A 15,570-nucleotide genomic window follows, 5' to 3' on the forward strand; every position below is an offset into this window, starting at 1 on the left:
AAATGTTTGATCTAAAAGAGTTACCCATTAGGTAATTTGATTCCCCAGACAGACTTAGTTTGTAAGTCTCATCAGTTTAGTCTTTCATCAGTTTTGACTCATCTACCCAGAGGACATCATGCCTATAAAACAAGCTGCTGCCATTACTAAAAGGATCCCAGATAAAATGTTTGTATTTAACACTCATTGTAGATCTTTCCCAAAGCACAGATCTTCAAATGACTGTAAACCTAATTGCGGCAGCACTCAAGTTAATTAACAGCTGAAGCCTTCTCTGTCAGCGTGTGTCAGTGACAACTTGTGTCTGTGTGAATGTGAGCATGAGTACTTTCTAAACTTCTGCCTAGAGTGTGTTCATGTGATCATACATGTCTTCATGTGTCAGCAACGTTATGGCCAAGTCCGTGGGCTATGTCCAGATGACGTACTGCACAACCCAAGTAGCCTGTGAGCTGAGGCAGAAACACAGAGCTGACAGAGCTGCTGGCTGGCCGGTGCTGTCGGCAGGGCAGTCAAATGTACTGCTGTCACATACACACACAGACGGGGTTAAGGGTTTGGTCAGGGATAATCTCTCCAGTGCACAACGCTTCATAGCAGCTCGATAGCTGCACTGGCCAAATTTCATCTAGGCGAGGCTTTAAGAGCCCAACAAATGAGACAAGTCAAGCACAGCCAGAGGCATGCATGCAAAAGGGCTGAATCTCTTTCTGCTCATTTCACATGAGAGGCTAAGAAACACTTTCTAAGCACACCACTGGAAAGTTGCATACTTAAAAAAAACTTGAACTGCATAAAAGTTCTTTATGATTCTCTCATTTCACTGTTAAATCCATGACTGATCCAATCAACGCTTGTAGCAATACATTTTTAAACCCATTGCATCTATCGACTATCTCTGACTACAGAAAATTCACCAAATGATTAAAGTTTTAATAAATCTATCTCAATTTGTTAGCTTTCTTTTACTCCCAGACAAACATATAGCTTTACATACCATCATGCTCTGATGGGTTCAATTATATCACAGCTGTGCTGATGAGAAGGTACATTCCGGCAATCCCGCATCATCATGTTATAATAAAAGAAAAAAGGTAGCTGTTCAAGTGACTGTGACTGAGATGAGATATTATTCAACACAGTATCCTGCACTCCTCTAATGTGGACATTAGGATACTAAAAATATGTCATGTGCCACCATTCATTTTCTGCTAGCTTCACTCTTGTTATTTACACTGCTCCACAAGCACTTTGTGTGGCCAGGCACTTGGCTGCGGAGGTGATGACAGCTTAGACTTGGCCCTCTCTAATACCGCTGTACCGGCTGCAGTGCTTTGTTATTGATTAGATCTGTGACCCTGTCCAACACTGCAGCTGCAGTCACTCCGATAACAGGAGAGAGGAAGAGAACTGAATGATGAAAGAATGAGATATAAGCCACATCGTTTGTGTTGAGACTTTAAAATAACTATCACATAACAGACACAATGACTTTTCTAAGATATTGTCAAATGAGTGTGTTGTCTGCGCAGTCTCTTCTGAGCACCGCAACAAAGAGATGAATATATGGGTCTAGGCTGAGACCTACCACTAAAGATGGAAATCTCAGGTTGCAAAAAAAGGAAATTTGCTCCCATTCCCTTTACATTCATGTGTGGTGAGTGCGAGTGTGCTTGAGTGATGCCTGTCCCTGAGCGACCTCTCATCCCTGGTACAAGTGAGTCTCGTTTGAACTACGTGTATTGGAGCGTTGCACCGGTGGGGATTTACTGATTAAAAAAGAAGCAAGATATGTGTACAGTGTGATGGGGAGGGGGGCGAGAAAAATGCATTAAAAATGGATGAGTACCTTTGTGCCACTTTGTGTGATGTGGTAGTTCTGGGGTTACAGTCACTTTGGCAGGTACAATGAAAGACGTGAGTTTCAGGGGAAAGGGAATTCAGAATGACATGCTTGAGGGTAAAGTCAACCCGGGTCTGAGCCTGACCTTTCTTGAATGGTGGCTGAAAGCTCTTACAGTGTATCAGTGCACTTGCCTTGTACTGCGTCACATACAGTTAGGGCACATTCTCCATCTAAACCCCAAAGAAAGCCGCACACTTCATATGATTACAGCCTTACACACACAACCAAAAACCAAAATCCTTGACCATCAGAGTGGTCAAGAGTGAATATTTTCTCCTTGTATATGATGATACCTTGGGACCAAGACATCAGTCTATAGGTGGGAGGGCAGGTATGTGGGTGGAGAGAACATTCATGTATTAGCTTTCCACCTCTAGTCCCAGGAGTAACTGCAGAGCAGGTGTACCGTTAATATCTCATAATTATTCTGGGAGCACTTTCAGAATAATGGGCCCTGATGTGGAACGCCCAATAAACAAATTGCATTCGCTGAGGAATGGCAGCTGTCTCGTAAGAGAGAAGGGGAACCAAATGAGCTGACCAGGTGTCACAGACAACCCAACCTCTTCTAGATTAGGAGAGGGAAGAGAGACAGAGGAAGAAAGAGAAGGACTTAGTGTGCAAGTGTGTTTATGTGCTCATGTGTGAGTTCTTGTTTATAGACACCGAACTAGACATAGAGGACAAAGAAAGCATGTGAGAACTGAAGACAGTGTGAAAAGACATAGAGATAGAGCTGTGACAGTCCAAACAGTGGCCCCTGGGAGCTTCCTGTGAAATCAGAGAGAGTGAACATGACAACAGTTGGTGTGATAAGAGGCTCGTTTCCATTGGAGAGCCCCCTTTGCGCGCCCTCTGAGTGACAGGTGTCGGCTCTCAGTCATAGCAGGTCCTGCAGCAGACGTTGTGGCTTTATGTAGAGGGAGGGCCACAGCATGTAGGAACAGTTTGGATACATTGTACAGACCAAAGTCCTGCCTTCAGTGACTCTAAACCATGCTCTACAGAAATCATGCATCACTGACATCCGGACAATCCAGAGGATGGATTTGTGAAGGCTATCAAGCACATCAATACAGCCTTGATGTTAGCTAACAGAGCCATTTCCTGGGTCCAAGACCACCCTGTGATGCCACCATGCGCAGAGAGGGGGCGCCACCACCAGCTACTTTCTCTGTGAGATGCAGGCAAAAGAGCAGTGCATGCTGGGAAAAAGGCTAGAATGCCAAAGCAAGTGGAAAGCTAGAGGTGATATATCTTTGAAGACATGAAAGGATGAGGAGAAAAGGTGTGTTTATAAAGCAGGACGTAGGGAGTGCAGGGGAACAGCACTGCTATGATTTGGCATTGATCAATACAAGTTCCTTATATGTCTTATTTTAGCTGCTCTTTGCATCTCAGCTTTGCAAGACTTCACATTCTTCTTAAATTTCCACTATAAATGTATGTGGACTGACTAGTGTGTAAATTATGTAGCAGTGCAGCACTGTTTAATAATCCCTGTAAAAGGTAAATTAGTAAGTCTTCACTTTTAATAATTCAGCAGGGACGGCACGGCATGCACCTGCCTCCAACAAGCTATACAAAGGGCACCAGTGAGACCTCCAACTCACTGTCCAATAACACAGAGTTTGTGTTTGCATATTTGATACAAGGGCAGTGCACACACAATAGGGTGCGTGTCAACTTCAGTTTCTGACACTCCCTTTCATTATAAGGTGAACAGGTTGTAACCCGTCCTCTGCTGCGCTCGGCTTATCTTCACGTTGACTGACAGAGGCATTTAGATCTGCTTAAAGGCCAAATCATTTAGTAGATAAAGCTTATAGGTCAAGGCTTATTTATCTACACTCACCAACATAAATGTGTATATCACATTTTAATCACAAAAGGTTTCTCCAAGGCACTCTGAAGAAACATTTTGGTGCATTGCTGGAAACTAGAAGCAAGCGAATGCTAAAATGAACGCATACACATTTATGTCAGTGATAAAAGTGACTTAAGAGCTCTTATATATGAAATTAACAGATATGGCAGAGGTGGAGAACACCATGGCAACAATCAGATTGGTGTTTCCTCCACCATATTTGTTATTTTCCATATTGGGACATCTTAAGAGTGTATTACTGTGCTTATACGATGGCCACCTACCACAGGCAATAAGAGAAGCTGTATTCAAATCATCAACCATCTTCAAAGTTTGTTTAAAAATGGCTGACAGTGAAACAGACCTAAGCCCTGGTTAGCAACATAAATGCAGTTATGGTTATCTGCAGTTTGATGTACTTTTGCACTGGGGTTAAATAGTTGACCAGCCAATCAGAAACCAGTACTTTTCATGGCCATGATATAATTTGCTTATTATATAAGAAAATGCAGTGCCATTGCTTTATTCTATTTCCATCCTCGTATGGTTTGACTTCTCCCTTCTGGCTGTGTTCAATGCCTACAGCATGTAAACCCTGTGAGAGACAAGCTAGATGTAAATTCAACATTCTATTACCAGTCCACTGATTTCTTGTTAGAAATTATACACTTTAAACACACAGTTTGGCTGCTGTCCTATCCATAGTGATCGCTACCGTAACTGAAGCCGTGTTTCTGGTTTCACACTTCCTGAAGTTGAGATGTGGTAAATGCAGGAAAAACTACTAACTTAGCTGTTCCCCTGGACTATCAACTGTGAATAGCTATGTCCTCCAAGTTACTACAGAGGAGTGAGAGAGTGAGTAATAGAAAGGTAGGAAAAAATAGAGAGACATAAGAGGAAGAACAGTAAAAAGTATAAAGGACAGAGGGAGTAGGTAGTGACTACAAAGTGCAGTTTTTCATTCAGGTGCACACATGCTGCTCGGCACACACCCCATACCTGCCAGAAGTCCTGCAGAGAGGGAGGGGCAGAACAGAGAGGTGATGAGAAGGGACGGAGGGAGGGAAGGAGACAGAAGAGGAGTAGGAGAGTAAGGGGTGGTTGGGGGAGTTTGTGGTCGGACAATGGGTGATCAGTAGATGGAATGATTGGGGGAGGACAAAAAGTGGGGATTTCGGGAGACAGGGAGTTGAGGATGATGGTTATTCATGAGGAAGGGAAGAGAGAGAAAATGGAGGGATTACTTGTTATGTGAATGAGAGAGAATGACTGATAAGAGCATGAGAAAATAATCAACAGTTAACAATGGCATCATCAGGTCACATAAACATAAGATTACAGCAGCTGAAAGCATGTCCACATGATCAGGGTAGGAGGCGAAATCACAGAGATGGAGTGAATTAACAGCAGAGAAAAGATGCAGTCAAACAACTGGTTGAGTAAACCAAGCAATCCCATTTAAAGGCTTCTAAAATAACTGTGTTCGCATGGACAGGAAAATAAAAATAAAACAAACAGAGTGAGTCAATATGAACAACAGTTGTGAAACAACCATATAGGGCATGTAATGTTTGCTACGTACAAACTGAACCTGGAACAAATTAGTGTGAGCAGAGAGAGGGGTGGGAGGGGGGATGTCGTGAGAGCTTTACAACAAGTACACTTTTAAACAATCTTCCACTTTAACTGTGGCTGAACAGTATGTATGTGACAAATGTGTCAGGTGGCTTGGTTATTTGTAAATTAAACCACAGGAAGTGAGACACAGGTGTCTTTTAAGAGAGCTCTCATGTTACTCTCACACGATACTGTAGTCCTGTCTGCCATCGACCTTAGCCTCAATCGTAGTTTAGCACCCAACCCCCAGCTCAAACACTCCCCTTGTACTTCACCACACCCTCCATCGACTTCATGATTTACACACTACAGATATCGCACCACTGTACTGCTATGGCCATTTCATCTAGGTCTAATTCATTGCAGTTTTTAGTTTCATGTGAACTAGATTTCATGGTTTCTTGGCAGGAAACAGTAATGGTTTATTCCTCTCCCAACTAGCCAGAGGTGCCCATTAAGCCAATGAGTAGTCACGTGTCTCTGGGCAAGAAGGGGTTTGGATAAAGCCTATCAGGGAGATGGAGAGGGGGGGGGGGGGCAAAGGGAAAATCTCAGGGGATAACCATAGCTAAATACAGTGTCAGAGAAAACTATGTGTCCAGAGATTTGCCTGGCAAATAAAGGAAACACAAGGCTTGGAGATAGGAATGACATTTCCATAGGCAGACAAGGGCCATTAAGGTACAGTGCTCCATTTCTATTTGAGGCTGCCACAGAATTTAACATTTACTTTTTTAAATGTATAGCACAAGCTATTTAGTTAATGTGTTTTTGAAATAAGGGTGAGTCAAAGTTCTGGAGAATCTTTCACAAAGCATAAGGCGTGGTAAAACTAAATTGCAGAACGAGCAGAGAGGGGGAGTAATAGAAGAAAGTTGTGACAAAAAAACAGACTTTGTTTTCTCTTTAGCCTCACTGATTTGGTGTGGTTCATCTGCCTGCAGCATTGAGATGAGGTACAAACTTACTCATCATCATCATATGGGCAATGGACTTTGTAATTAGTTTAGAGTCTACAATCATGACAGCTATGACCATTCACAATAAATGAGTATGGATGGTTGGCTAGTGGGTGTGAGAGATACTCCCTGAGATCAGAGAGAGGGTAGTAATGGTCACAAATCAATATCAAGGAAAGTGGACATGAAAATAATGATGTTGTAGATTTATATTGATGGTTTCTATTTTCCTGACTGTGAACAGAGAAATGTTAGCACAGAGGCTAGCTCTTTTTAAAGTCAAACTGTAGCCATCGAGGGGAGGGGGGAGGTGGAGAGTACCCTGTCCAAGGTTCACTTGCTGTTCTCTTTAAATAGTCACTACAGGTCACATTATGCACTGGGCAGGCCCACTTTGTGCCTCGTAATGATTCAATATGGAGTTGTTCTGTTAAAGATCCAGGCTTTTCTGAACTAGGTTTAACTAACTGGATGTTTTGAGAATTAAGGTAGGTAGGAAGAGGATCCCTGCGTTGGGTGAAAAGTATTTTCTTCTTTACCCATTAAACCTTTTTCTGAACTTTTACAGTTTAAACTGTATTTGGAAAGCAAGATATTCTGATTATTGACTGTAGCCTCAACTCATATTGTTTTTCATTCACAGTAATTGACGGTTGAGAAGCCGACAGCAAAGCAGAAGACATCAGCAAAAATAAAAAAACATCTCAGAGACTGTATGGCTTTGACTGTTGTATGTAATATATCATTAATAAAAAATTTTGTATCAAATTTGTACCTGCAATGGAAGAAACTCTGTGACATTGCACATTTTGCATCAGAAAAAGTTAAAATACACCAACTAACATCAAAGAAGACCCAGAAATATCAGCTAACTTTCATATAGATGTGTTTCTAACAGTATGATAATTTCTGCACTCCTTGCTGACCTGACAGAATGTAATGTTGTTTTCCATTTTTCCTCATTATCTCTTTTCATATGTCATCTTTTACGATGCTATAACCCTACTGCCCCTCATGAGTATTTATTCATTTCTGTGACACTGAGTTATCACCTCAATTTATACATTGTTTTTGTTTTATTTATCCATTTTCTTCAATGTCATTTCAGCCGGAAAGATGAATGAATGTGGCACTTTTTGGGTTTTTTTATTTATTTATATTATATATTTATATATTTCATTGAAGGATTTCATTATGCTATTATGTAATACTACATTTATGGGGATTGGGATTCAGCAAAAGACACTTCCAAAAAAAACTAACATGCTGCATACTGTTTCTTTATAGATAATATCTGACTTTTTCACTTCATTTCATTAACAGTTTCATCACTGTAGTTTTCAAAACTCACTTACAATTCATCCTCTGCGTATGCATATTTAAAATCCAAGCAGTAACAGATAAAACCCTTAGTGTACTCTGGGGTTATAAAGCCAAATTATCAAGTGCAGATGTCATTTGCTTGATCTTTTCTGTATGGAAATAAGATCAATATTTAAGAGTTTGGACATGAAAGACATTACATTTTTACATTTAAGGTGCTAAATTCAACTCCATTATATTGTAGTAGTGGCAGACATGTCAGAGGCAGATATCATAAAACCTCAATAATACAACTGACATTATCTGCATGCCCAGACATCACCCTGGGATAAGTGTGAAAATGTGTTTTTTGTATACTGGAGGAACAGATTATTCAAGCTGTCATTGACTTTGGCCATTCTGGGGAATAAACCCCTGTGGTAGACTGGAAAGTTGTTCAGTGGGAAAAGACATAAGCTCTGATAATATGTAATTAGAACAGAGTTTTCTGGGGAAATGCAATATTCATTTAGTTTGGGATGATAATAAAAACTCCCTGCTGTTGACCTTCATGATTGCTAATCTATCCTCTTTACCACCAAGACGCGCACTTCTTACCTTGCCATCATAGCGCTTCACAATGAACTGATCGAGGCCTAGATCTGAAAAAGATACAGAGAGAGAGAGAGAATAAACAGATGCAGATTAGGAGACAAATATAACAAATGAGATGAGAGGCGGACTAGTTGCACAGCAGGGGCATCAAGATGTACACCAAACATGAAGCAGAGTAAATGTTTTTACTTGGTGTCATTACTGAACCACTAGCTATCACTGACACGTGCTCAAGATTAATAATGGTCATTAACAACTCATTTCCATCTTGACAATTCTTTAAAATAAACAATCATCAGCATTCAGCTTTGACTTCTCTGATCATCAGTTATAACAAAGTTCTCAATCAGGGTTTATTTTATAGATCCAGGTCGGCAGCACAAAGCAAGATTAACTGTATGTAGTATTTATGTTAATATACATGATTGCTTGAAATCATGTATATCATGTTTGGATGCTTCAAATTAATGTCATTATATTATACAAAGACAATGAATAATCACTTCAATGAAGCACACGCAACTGAAAATAAGAAAATGTCATTGTTGCCTGGTCTTCCTGGTTTTCCTCACTGTAGGTCTATTTCTGTGTCATGTCTTTCTATGCTTAAGTTACCGATTCATTTTCTAGCTGAACACAATTCTGCTTCCTGCAAGGAAGATATGAAAAGTGACTTCCCACACTTATCACTAAACTTTATCAAATATACGTCAAACTTGAGTTATGAATTTGTGTCAAAAAGACAACCATACCTCCAAACTAATGTAATTCATACTAACAAATCTTGTTGATGTGATTTTCTAAACTCTTGTGAGATGCAGCAGTTGTCATCTGTTAAATGATGAAGGATTTGGTACTTGAGTAAAAAGACAATCTGGGAGTGATACAGGCTCTTTATATTACACAGACAGACTACGCACAGAAAGACTATGCTGACCTGATAAAACAGTCTCAAACCAGATTAAGTTTGAGGGTGACGGTTAGAGTATAATCCCATTAAACTGAATGCTAATGAAGTGAACATCATAATTCAAAAAGTTAACTTCATCAGCATTACAGAAAACCTAATCACACCCAAGACCTCTATAAACAGCCTACCACCATCTTTTGCTGGGTAAATAATCCTTTAACCTCAGGTCAGTTACTACAATAAACTGGGATTCCCAATTACAGGGCTGGAATCCTGAGGTTAAATTCACATTTCTAGACTTGTTATTGTGCCAACAAGGTCGGTCCCATTTCAAGAGCTGTTTCAAACGCACCTGAAAGTAAGCCTTCTTTTGCCCACATTTGAAAGAACACAGCTGGTCTAGTCCCATCAGCCCTCACTACTCTACACTCTGTCTTTTAAATTGCAACAAGCTAGTCATAAAATTCACATTTCAGCTTAACAAGGAGCATGAGTATTGGTCCCTCCGAGGCTGGACTTTTGGATTTGATGATACTTTGTGTACTCGTCCTCCTGAGGATCTATTGTATCTCTAAACCCTGTCCAAACAGACCATTCAAAATAAAAGGGTGGCTAAAACTAAAATCTTTTAAATTACTTATTAAGTCCATTGGGTTATTCATCATCTATGAACCAGAAAATCTGTTGAGCATTAAAACAACAAAAGCAACTGAGACCATAACTTTTTTAATTGAATAGGGACTGTTGATTAACCTCACTTGGGTTGGGGTGCTTTAAAAAGAGAGTCTAATAGCTGCCTGTGAAGTAAACTGCAGTTTCTCTTGGCTTTTTCATCTGCTTTGCTGAACCTTCTCTTATCCAACAGAGCTCAGGTCATCATTACTTTAATTTCAGTTTGGAAGGGCAAAAAACAGGATAAAGAAGTGAAGAGCCTTGGACTCATGAAGTTGGGAAGAGAGGTACTAGGTCTAAGAATGGAAGGCCCATGGGGGCCAAGCTAGGCCAAGTCTTTTACGTGGTTAACAGATAGAAGTGCTGAGGTGAACAGGAGAGGCAGCGCAGACGTGACAGGCTCAGCTAAATCCTTATTAAGTGCTAACTGCAGGCTTGCTTCCTCAACTGTGGATGAATGCTCATGATCTAAAAGTTGTTACACGCAGAGCATTTGCCTGCAAGTCTGTGCTGGAGGCTAATATACACCTATACAATAAAATGTCACACAAATCTAACTGAATAGAGGTACTGAGAGGGGGATGGTAACAGATCGAGAAGACTGGCACTGAAACACGTCAATGCCAAGTTAAGCTCCCTGCCGTCCCAACCCTCCCATGGCTGAAGATCAAATATCTCTCACTGGCTCCATGTGTGACGCCTGAGATCTGCTCTGGTTTGAACCCGTTAATTGAAACACCAACTGCTGTGTCGTAATTCCCTCAACTCAGCGTGATCGGACAGCCTTGACACTCCCCTCCCTCCCCGCCTCCCTTCATACTTGTGAACACAGTCAGTGGGATCATTATACCATGAACTGTCATAAGTCTTAGACTGCCATGCGAGTGTTAAGTGTGAAAGTGGGCTGTGTCAGGTAATGCTCCACCAGAGGAGAGATACAGGTATAATGTCAGCACTGCTAACTGGAAACATCTCACCCAGGATAACCCTGAACATTTACTTGACTCTCAAGCAATAAAGGAAAAAGGAGTGAAACTCATAGAAAGAATAGTACCATGCCAGTGGGTGTTAAGAAGTCACAAATGAAAACTGAGCAAAGGCAGAAGAAGGAAAGCAAAGTAACTCACTCTCAGGCTGTTTCTCATTAGGTGTGATGGAGCGTATGAAGTCCTGAGGTGTCATGTAAACCTCAGCATCTCCATGCTCGCCGATGACCTTCAGCGTGGCAAAGTAGCGGAAAATCTTGTCCGGAGTCGAGTAGGCCCTTATCCTGTTCTCATACTCCATCACCTGCCAACCAGACAGGAAGTACAATTAATGACCCAAAATTTCACACATTAGGCATGAGCACCACTCTAATATACCCAAACAACAAGCTCAAAGAACCAGGAATATTTCAATCCAGTGAGCAAGGTAAATAATCTGAGGGAGAGTTAAAAGAGTGCAGAAGGGGGGATGGAGTGACCAGAATAAAGAAGCAGGTGTCAGCAGGATGGGGAAGTATATTAACCTCCTGACTCTACTACCACATAATAAAAACTGGGAACAAAGTGTCAGTATCAGTCTGACTGACGTGTTAACATGAAGGGAGACTGCAGAGTTATCACAGCTCCAGAAAAGCAGTAAAAACCGTGCAAAAGGCTAACAGCGTGGCATCAGTGACATACTGAAGTCCAACAATTTGGAAAACACAAAAAACTAATTTATTCAGCTCTGTTACACGCATTAGCCATTAGTCAATGTTTGTTTTAACACTGCCATCCGCTTTTCAGTAGAAAGTTTCAAACCGATGCAGCATAACTGGGAAACTGACAGAGTGGCATCTGTTTGGGAGCTGAGAGCAGCCACAGTCTTCAGAGGTGGTTATTTTATGTGACACTGAATGATTGTGTAAACTACACAAACTCCCTGTGGAAAAAGTAAAACACATTTTACAGCTTCAACTTTTTGACACTGTTATCCACTTCAATTGGATAACAAAGAGAGTGAGAGAGATTCATAGAATTTGATCAAACTAGATTCTCTTCTTGAGACTGCAGCTATGATTAAGTTCTTCAGTGATGGTTCCTGCTCTTTAGCGGACGTTATTGGTCTTTAGGGAAATTACCAGGAGCGTGTCTCCCAGAAGAAGCAACCATCAGTGTATGGATGAGAGGTTATAGGAAAGTCGTGTGGAAGTGCCTTAGAGCATAACTGATTGAAAGCCTGTGACACACTGTCATCTGTGTCGAGCTCTCATCTCCTCAGATTTACAGGCTACTGAACTCAGCGTCACCCACACTGACGGAGACTCAGGTTTGTTCTTTTGAGCTTTCAACCTTTTATGCTCTCTCTTTCCATTACAAAAATTACATTTACACAATGAGGTGGGTTGAAATTCAAGTCATGCCAGTTATTTATTCATTTTTAATTCAGACTTTCAAAAGTTGTTGTTCAACATCTGAGACAAGAGGTTTAAATCTTAGTAAAAAGGTGAAAGCATTGAATTTTAAACACACATGAGAGTGGAAGTTCCCTCCTGCTGCATAGTTTTCCATTAGAGTTTATTCAGAAAGTCCCTGTCACCTTTGAAAAAAGTAAAGACAAAAAAAAAAAAAAAAAAAACACATGGAAGAACCAAAAACTCCCAAAGACTTCCACTTCCGAAGACATCTGGATGTTTAATGTTCACGGTCTTCCCACCACACATACTGTAAACCGCCATCAATATTTGACCATTTTGACAGCAATCTCAGTCTGATGCACATGCATGTACATGTGCACACACACAAACACAGAATTGACATCAAGCAGTGTACTTTAAATACTTCAAACATACATTCCTCCTTTGACATAGTCAATGAGCTGGCACAAACAACTTATTTTTACCAACACACTAGTAAATCCTGTGTTGCTGTGATTCACTAAAACAGTTTACTCCCTAGACATCTATATGCTTTCAGCAGACTATGGCTGCTGCTGCAGAGGCAAGAGTAATTGCACAATTTCTACATCTGTACCCATAAGTCAGATGTACCATTTCATCACATTGCTTGAAAGAAAAAAGGCATCTATTGGTCAAAGAACCTTTGTTTCCTTCGTTCGTCTTTTGTCATCTACTGCCTAATTAACAGCAATAAAATCTTGCGGGTGGCATATTTCTGTTGTTTATGACAGTAGAAAATGCTCTCCAATTCAACTTGTATGTCTCCATAAAATATACTGTCAAAATGTACCAGCGTTTGCATATTGGGGATTGATTAGGAAGGCATTCAAACACCATTCTCCAGGTGAATTAAACAGGGGACTGTCTGAATGTTTATTGTTTATTGATTACCTTGCGGTCACGGAATCCAGAACGTGGCTTCTTTTTCTTCCCCTCTCCAGCTTCATCCTTCGTTTCGTTATCTCCACTTGTGGCCTCTACCGATTTCTCTGACTCCGTCTCAGAGTCTGTATCCCTCACAAAATCCGCTTCCTGTCCACCTGGTTGCTCGGAGTGTCGAACGGATGGCCCTGCATCCGCATATGCTCTTTGTTCAACAAAGAAAAAGATTAGAAAAAGATTAGTATCTCAGGAACAGTTCTATGTCTATGTCAAAGCGGTTAAGTATTGCAATATTCCTTTGTATTTTGCACTGGTACCAAGTAGAACAGGTGAAGTACTATAGGTATGATGCTAAGCAGAGTTCAAACAGATGTGGGGGGTGGGGGGGTGGGGTTACGTGTTTGACTGTGTTTTACTTGTCTGTGCAATGCAGAGCCCACTCCCACTTGACCATTTTTCTGACTAAATTGAAAATTGGAACAATAATAATAAATAGCTGGCTCTGTCTGGAGCAGGCTGAATAATTCAGTTTAATGAGACACAAGGAGAATGAAGCCTGGGGTGAAGGCCTGGAACAGTCTCGTCCCATCAGTCTCAAATGCCCTGAGGCACCATCCATCACTCTGCCTACTGCAGCACTGTCATTGTGTCCCAGTAGAGCACTCACGTCAACACCCTCTCTACCGCTTTGCCTTAACTAAACACCAGTCTCCTTAGTAATGGATAGCCATAAAAACATTGTGACATCCCTGGGGTGGTGGCTTGGAATGTCAACAGAAATGCAGGTACGTGACTTGATTGGGGTGGTTTCCCTAACAGCTGTGTAATGTTGGGGAATAGGATCTGGCATGTGCTCAATAGTCGACATGCCGTTGAATACTGTACCCCAAGCAAATCCTAGTATGTGGATCAATGTCTGTTTATTTAATGGTGAACACACCAGATAGGGGAACTTGCAAGTCATGGCGTAAGACAGTGCACTCCAAAGAGAGGTGTGTCGTTCCAGGGGAATATCTTTGATGTGGTAGGAAAACCAGAAAAAATGCAGCTCAAAAGATGTGAGAAATGAAAACACAGTCACATGACATTGTTGCAAGCAATGTCGTGTTTGGGGGTAGAGGGGTATTTGAAAAGTTTTAGAGCAACTGTTTTTTAAAGTCTTTATGTAAACACATTTTGTAATTTTTGGTTATTTTTATGTGTATGAAGAAATTCTTTGTGTGTTTTCAAGTTTGCAACTGCATAAATAATAAATAAAGCATTTTTGAATTTAAGTTAAGTCAGGTTTCAAAAGGCATAATTATTTTCTGCATAGACTGTAGAAGCACACTGGTGTAGCCATGGATTGAGACGTACCTTTTCCAGAGAAGCCCAGCACTAGCAGAAACACCAGTTACACCAGCCAGGGCTGCCAGCATCAGCCTCCTCCGGCCAGACACACGCACTGCCCCACTGTGGTAGCGCCGGGACAACTGCACTAGTCCCACTGAAACTGCAGACAACGCCCGCAAGCGGAACATCCTGCACTGGGGAAAAGAGTGTGGTGAAATGTAGAGCTGACAACCTATGAGATAAGAAATGCTCTTCAATGTTGTTTTAGGGTATTTTGTCCAGCATGTTACAGCAGAAAAAAATTACAACAGCCGGCATAGATCTGCTTCTCTTATTGCAAATACTGACAAATGAGAGGATAAAACCACTTCAAACTACACAACATACTGTATATAGCATCTTAACATCACATAGAAATGGGCACACAGCTCCCACTGTCTTAACCACAATCCATTCTCCAGTCATAAGCCACTGAAGTGTTAGGTAAGGATTTGGAGAATTTGACCAAAAACTAATTAACACTTATCTCAAGTGGCAAAGCTTAAAACAACAGCAGTTCACTCTTGGGATCTGTTGTCATACTGCACTACAGGCAAAACTGTACCTTTAACAGTCACTGCATAAATGTCCTGGAATCCTCACACACACCTCATTTAATAAACAACGGAAAGCAAGGATAAAACTAATTGCCACCAGTGCAGCTAAGCTCCAGAACTTCATTTTCAACCAGACTGTTGCTTAATTCATCAGTGTCACGGAAAGATGATTAACAATTAAGCAAGGGGCTACTGGTGTGCATCTGTGGCTCCTATGTGTGCACTTTTTAAACTAAAGGACAGAGGAGTTCATCCCACTGAGGCCTGCAGCTGCCACCTGTCGATACCCTATTAACAATTCAGACACCTATTGTCAAACTGATTCAGCAGAAAGAAAAAAGAAGACATGGCATATGCTAATTGGAGTGTTCAGCAGCCCATGACAACTGACTGGAGGGACTAAGGGGAATAGTGAGCATACATGCACACCATTTTTGTGGAACTGGAGACAGCTAGATCTTAATACACTGGTACCAAAGACTGA

General features: G+C 41.1%; 1 protein-coding gene across 4 annotated transcripts in view; it reads right to left on the reverse strand.

Annotated features, from left to right (window-relative positions):
- The window catches only part of micu1 (mitochondrial calcium uptake 1), a 30,232-nt gene that overhangs the window by 11,775 nt on the left and 2,887 nt on the right, over positions 1 to 15,570 (reverse strand). For 2 of the 4 annotated variants that reach the window (XM_022743871.1, XM_022743870.1), the window contains exons 2-5: positions 14,515 to 14,679; positions 13,168 to 13,363; positions 10,979 to 11,141; positions 8,273 to 8,316 (exon numbers count right to left, since the gene is read on the reverse strand). In XM_022743871.1, coding sequence (XP_022599592.1) covers positions 8,273 to 8,316; positions 10,979 to 11,141; positions 13,168 to 13,363; positions 14,515 to 14,679 — 568 coding nt within the window. Of the gene's footprint in view, positions 1 to 4,775; positions 4,788 to 8,272; positions 8,317 to 10,978; positions 11,142 to 13,167; positions 13,364 to 14,514; positions 14,685 to 15,570 lie in introns of all 4 variants that reach the window. The other 2 variants (XM_022743868.1, XM_022743869.1) reach the window with 2 other exon arrangements.

Source organism: Seriola dumerili, unplaced genomic scaffold (genome assembly GCF_002260705.1).
Source record: "Seriola dumerili isolate Sdu_G_001 unplaced genomic scaffold, Sdu_1.0 BDQW01000073.1, whole genome shotgun sequence".
Taxonomy (NCBI): domain Eukaryota; kingdom Metazoa; phylum Chordata; class Actinopteri; order Carangiformes; family Carangidae; genus Seriola; species Seriola dumerili.